Source organism: Peromyscus eremicus, chromosome 16_21, assembly GCF_949786415.1.
Source record: "Peromyscus eremicus chromosome 16_21, PerEre_H2_v1, whole genome shotgun sequence".
Taxonomy (NCBI): Eukaryota; Metazoa; Chordata; class Mammalia; order Rodentia; family Cricetidae; genus Peromyscus; species Peromyscus eremicus.
Window position 1 is genome coordinate 33,340,410 of NC_081432.1, and position 6,000 is coordinate 33,346,409.

At 53.1% G+C, this 6,000-nt stretch overlaps 1 protein-coding gene across 9 annotated transcripts in view; it reads right to left on the bottom strand.

The window, feature by feature from the left end:
* Positions 1–4,886, bottom strand: part of Map4k4 (mitogen-activated protein kinase kinase kinase kinase 4) — a 150,703-nt gene extending 145,817 nt beyond the window's left edge. For 7 of the 9 annotated variants that reach the window (XM_059244036.1, XM_059244041.1, XM_059244038.1 and 4 more), the window contains exons 1-2: positions 4,761–4,886; positions 4,417–4,482 (exon numbers count right to left, since the gene is read on the bottom strand). In XM_059244036.1, the coding sequence (XP_059100019.1) occupies positions 4,417–4,482; positions 4,761–4,817 (123 nt within the window). In that variant the 5' untranslated portion in view covers positions 4,818–4,886. The remainder of the gene's footprint in view (positions 1–4,416; positions 4,483–4,760) is intronic. The other 2 variants (XM_059244042.1, XM_059244040.1) reach the window with 1 other exon arrangement.
* Between the last annotated feature and the right edge of the window lie 1,114 nt (positions 4,887–6,000).

Consider the following 6,000-nt stretch of genomic DNA (forward strand, 5'->3'; position numbering starts at 1 on the left):
AAAAAGGCAAAATACAAGTTTGCTGCTATTCATGAGTACACATTTATTACAGTGTTTCAGAAAGTGTTAAAACCCCACCGCAGCAGGGACCCCTGGATTTCTGTCAAGCTTTGATGTTCCTGCTTTTGGGAAACAGCATATACAAGTTAGGGGTTAACAGTCTGAAGAGCTGCACAGCAATACTTGTTCAACAGGCTGGCTTCCTCCCACCTTACCCACATCCAGATCCTTCCAGCATGAAGGGAACCCAAGTCTCAGAACAAGTCTGAACATGCCACGCAGCTACAGATCAGCTGGCACAACACTCTCCCGGTGGAACATCTCACTCAGAACTCTCATTGCCCACTGCATGGCTTCACTTCCCACCAGGAATAAGAGGTGCTCTGCTTGCCAGACAATTCTTGGGGTACTTAACCCCCCGGGCAGTGTTCAGAATCAACTGGAGCACTCCTACCCTGTCCATCAAAGCTCCACCTAATCTACTGGAAAGCATTCTCATTTAAAAGGGAGAAGAACCAAAGCCTGTAAGAGTACATGCATGCCTCAAGTTAAATATACAGAGAAAGAAAAAGCCCAAGTATTCACCTCAACCTGGCTTCCTCTCTACCATCTCCATCACTTGCTTCAGACCTTCACCAGTCCTCTCTGGACTCAGGTCCTAGGCCAACCATCTTACCTGTTCTTCCCAGAATATCATCTGATGAAGGTCCCCACTCCTAGGAATCCTTTTAATAGCTTCTCAATGCTTAAGGAATGAGGTTGCTCCTCAACTGCAGCCCCCGCAAAATACCTTCCTGATATTGCCATATTCCCCTAGTCTTGCCATTCCCAATGGTCACTCTTGGTCGTTCATCCTCCACAGGCCCTCATCCCTCTCTGCCGTTCTTAAATAACCAAAGGGGCAGAGTTAGCAAAAACAAACTCTCAGTGTTAGCCACCCTTACTGACATCGAGGTCTTTGGGCCTAAAGTGGCCTCTTGCTTAGCCACCCAGGTTTACCTGACACCTCTCCTCCAAGGTCAGCAAACTAGGGGCAGATCTGCTCTATCCTCCATAACTACGGTACCTCCCTAAATCCACCCAGATTTCAGACATTCTACCTGACAAGAGTCAGTCAGTGTGTCTGTCTGTCTGTCTGTCTCTCTCTCTCTCTCTTATACACACACACACACACACACACACACACACACAGAGCAATGCCTATTACTGAATTCTTCTCTAACACAGTAGTACAATCCCTTCAAGACAGAAGTTGCCTTCTCAGGATGGCAGTATGCTCATAAAATACAAAATACCATGTAAGAGAAATGTCTGTAGTAGGTACCCAAGAAAAACAAAAATCCTCAAATATTCAGAAGAAAAATAAAACCCAAAGTAACAAGAAATAAGCCTTTTGCTAGTCTTCATCTTCCACACTATTATCGTCCTCACTGATGAAAATAACTGAAATTCACCATTTAGTCAATGTGGGTAACTAGCAAGCAACCTAGCTCACTCTGGGCCTACAAAGCAGAGGGGCAGGCAGGGTGGCTCGGGAACTAACGCGCTTGCAGAGCAAGGATGAAGACAGGAATCCAGATCCCCAGCACCCAAGTGGGCATGGCGACCCAGTAACCCCAGCATGGAGAGGGAGAAACAGGGGCCTAGAACAAGCTAACTAGCTGAACTGGCAAGCTCTGGGTTTCAGTGGAGATCCTACCACAATGTATAAGGTAGAAAACAACCAAGGAAGACCCCTGATCTTAACCCCAGGCCTCCACATGCCACCCACATACATACCCATACATGAGGTGTACACACACACACACACACACTCACACACGCATATATGTGTGTGTATACATACATAAGTGTATATATATGCCTGTGTGTCTATTATACATATACGAATAGAAAATGCAACACGGAAAAAAAATTAGGACTCCAGGTTGTTCAGCTAATGTTTTACCTAGAAATGCTTTCCTTAAAATTTTTCTTTATAAATTGTAATAAATTCTACTATTAATAACCTAATCCCCAAAACACCCCCACGCCAAGCAACCAAAAATAAATAAATAAATAAATAGTAACTAAACCATTCTGCACAACAGTACTGGATCTAGAAATTAAACATTTAAAAGGAAACTGATGTCATTTCTAGGAGATTCAAGTTCCTTGTACCTGTTCACAAGCCTGCAAGAACCAGTAGCAAGAACTGGGGCAGGTGCGGCACGCTAAGAAAAGAAAATCAGATGTGTTTCTCAGTGTGGAATAGCACTGGGATAATATTTAAAAAGGAGGAAGAAATACCCAAGTACTTATCAATGAAACGTTATCTGAAGTTCAAGGAACAGGAAAAGAAGAAGACTATAGATAAAACAAAATCAAGGGTGGGCTACTAAACTGAGCTGTTACAACTGCGAATGCTTGAAAACTTCCTTAAAGATGGGGGGTGGGGGGGATGTGTGACTGCCTGCTGGTGAAACCGTAAGCACTACTTTGTTATGGAGGACACGCAACTTTTACATCCATGTCTTGATGCCTTAGATTTGCACAGAGGATATTTCAACTGCACAGGGTGCGCAGTCTGAGACCAGCAGAGTGTATCCCTATACACTCCCCCAAACCAATGCTTCGCCTTGGGTAGGAAGGGCGGGGTGGAAGAACAGAGGAGAGAAACAACAAAGAACCTGCCCAAGCTCACACACCAAGTGCCCACCTCCTAAAACCAAAGAGATCCACGCTGGCCTTTTAAAATTCGCCAGTGCCTTCCAGCTCCCTTCACTACCCACAGTTTCCACGCTGACCCAGGGAGACACAAACAATCCAACTACTGTGTAACCAGGTCAAAAACAAGCTCTGGCTACCTCACTTGGAAGAGTCTACTCACCACTTAGATTTGGCCAGAGAAACTGGGTTAGAAAAAAGCCAACCAGTGCTTACACAAACACTGGAGCTGGGAAGAATGTCTCGAAGCCAGTTACCAGCCACTCAGTGAGTTGCAACACAATCTTTTCCAAAATTTTCCAAAGCCTTCCAAATTCAGTCGAGCCCAGCAGGCTGTTAACAGGGCTGCCTTTCAAATTCAAAAATCTGGCCCGGGGCCCCAACAGTTAACCCACAAAACACGCTAATTCACTTGAGATCACCTAAGAATACTGAGTCTGGTTCAGACCACAAGCCTGTCAATACCACCATCCAGGGCCCCCGGGGTCGGGGGAGGGGGAAGCTGAAGCTGGGAGAAGCAATCAGGAACACATAAACCCTATTCATAAAACAGAAAAGGGACAATAGAATCCACACTTAATTTGGCCTCAGAAAATGTTCTACAGTCAGCTTCCACCGCCACCCCCATTTTTGGTGAAACAATCACAATTCTTCATGGTGAGCCACAAAGCCCTCCTTCATAACATAATTTTTTGGAGCTCAACTTTGACCCAGTCCTAACAAACCAGAAAACTCCCCTAGCGAAGACAGTCTCCAGAAAACGTTTAGGGACTAGAAAGACATCAAGAAAGAGAAGGTAAAGTTCTTTTTTTCTTTTTCTTTCCTTTTGCATCTGAAGCCTGGGCCTTCTTCTAGAAGGTACACCCAACAGAATGAACACAGTTAGTCACATTAGGTGCCAGCTCCCCAGCACAGACTAACAGTCTCCAGATTCCTCAGTTTCATTTGAGGCTGGGAGAGGAGGGTAAATGTAAAGAGAGAGACCTGGGGTGGTGGGTGTGAAACCGGGCACCCTCCCTCCTCCTCCTCCTCCTCCCTCGCTATCTCAAATCACACAGCTGTTACACAGGTTATTCCTGGAATTCAGATTTTCTAATCCCCACACTGTCTTCCTGCTCCCGTGACCCAAACACACACTCCTCCCGGCTTCCCCAAAATACTGTCCACCAGAAGAGGACAGGCTGGCCAGGGCCTTCAAAGCAGTTCCAGGTGACACCAAAGTCCTCACGGTCCAGTCCTTTGGCAAGCACTCTTAAGGAAGAAGCAGGATGACAATTTTCAAGAAGACCAAGCCAGTGGCTGAGGGTCATCATGGGCAGGCCTGTCTACGCCGAATTTTAATTCACATACAAATGCAAACGCATGGAGGCCGGATTTGGAGAAAAGGAAGGTGGGGTGGGGTGGAGGGGGGTGTCGGGGGAGACCCTCTGGTCATCTCTGAACTCAAAATTCCTTTTCTTATTTTGCTGAAGCAAAGTGCATGCCTAACAGCGTAGCTTATTTCCTTTATCTCAAAGCCAGGAAATGAGGTCTTTTAAGGCCAGTCTGAACACAGGCGAAAGAAAAAAAAAAAAAAAAGGCCAGGCGAAACCCCTTTCCCAACTTTTGGCCAGGCGGCATGGCCTCCAGTCAGCAGCGTCTCGTCACCCTTCCCCTCGTCCCCTAAGAAGTTTCTCCACGCCACGGGGAACAAAGGCGCCCCACACCGACCTTATAGACTTGTCCATAGGTGCCATTTCCAACCACTTCCACCAGCTCAAAAATCCCAGCAGGGTCCTGGAGAGAGAGAGAGAGGAAGGGGGGGGATGATGATTTTTTTTTTAAAGGGGGGCCCCCCAAAGGAAGAAGAGACAGAGCGGGGCGGAGGGATGCAGGGCGGTGACAAAGGCTGTGTGGCCCCGCCGGGTCCCCGCCGGCCAGGAGCGCCGCGGCGAGTCGCGCCCGAGTCCCACACCCGCCCGCCCGCCCGCCCGCCCGGCAGACAAAGGGGCCGCCGCGCCCGCGGGTGTCCGCGGCCGTGTCCACCGCGGCGCCCAGGGCGCGGCCGCACTCACCCGCAGGGACGAGAGGTCGATGTCCACCAGGCTCTTGGCGGGCGAATCGTTCGCCATCTTCCCCGGTCGCCGTCCCGGGAGCGACAGCCGCGGTCAGGAGCTCCGCGCGGCGCCGGGGCACGGGGCGGTACGGGGCAAGGCCGCCGGCAGCGGCGGCGGCGGCGGCGGCGGCGTCTCCTCGGAGCGCGACGAGCGCGGGCCCGCGGGGCTCACACCATGGCGCGGCGGGGCCGTCAGCTCCCCCCACACACACTGTCCCACCCACCCCCGGGCGTCGCCCGCCGCCTCAAGCCCCCGGCGCTCGCCCGCCCTGCTTTGCTTTGCCGTGCTGTGCTTTGCTTTGCTCGCCCGCTTTGCTCGCCCGCCCGCCCGCGCGCGCGCCTGGAGGAGCGGCCCGCCCGGGGAGCTGGGGCCGCGGCGCCGGCGGAGAGTGCGGCGAGCGAGCGCGAGGCCGCGAGACAAAGATGCCGCGGGAGGCGGGGGCGGGGGCGGGGACGCGGGGCACCGATCGGCGCTTCTGAGGAGGAGCGAGCGAGCGGCTCCCCCCCGCCTCCTCCTCCTCCTCCTCCTCCTCCTCCGCCGCCGCCGCCGCCGCCGCCGCCGCCCGCCGGGAAAGCGGGCGGAACCCGGCTCTCTCTCGCCCGCGCCCGCGCCCGCGCCGCGTGAATATTCAGCAGGGGTGGGGCTCGAACAATGGCGGGGCGGCGAGCCCTCCGCCCGGGATGGCGGCCGGGCCCAGGGTGGGGCTGGGAGCCCTCGGGGCCTTCCCGGAGGAGGTGCGGGGGGGCTCGAGGGAACGCCCCTGCCTCCGCTAACAATGAATGGAGGACACCGAGGGACCCCGCGGCCGCGAGGCCACGGGCCCTCGTCGCGCCCCGGGGGGGAAAGGGTGTGCCCGAGCGGGCTAAGGGGGACCTACCTCGGTCCCCACCCACCTCTCCCCGGTTTCCCCTCCGCCGCCGCCGCCTACCGCCGGTCGGCCCCGGAACCCCCTTCTTTCCCCCTTTCCCTACAGGGTTTTCCTTTCCTTTCTCTTTTCCAGGCTCAATTTGTGGCGTGGTTGCAGTTAGAGGATTCGCTGAGCATCACTTGACCGCCCGGCCGAATCCAAAACAGTCCCTGTAATTGCTTGTTGCTGTGTTCCTGACAATGTGTGCTGGGTGAGACCTCTGTTCGGGATCTAAAGCCGGGACAGGGCTTAGTACCTGGAGATCACCACGGGTCACCAAACAGGCTCCTT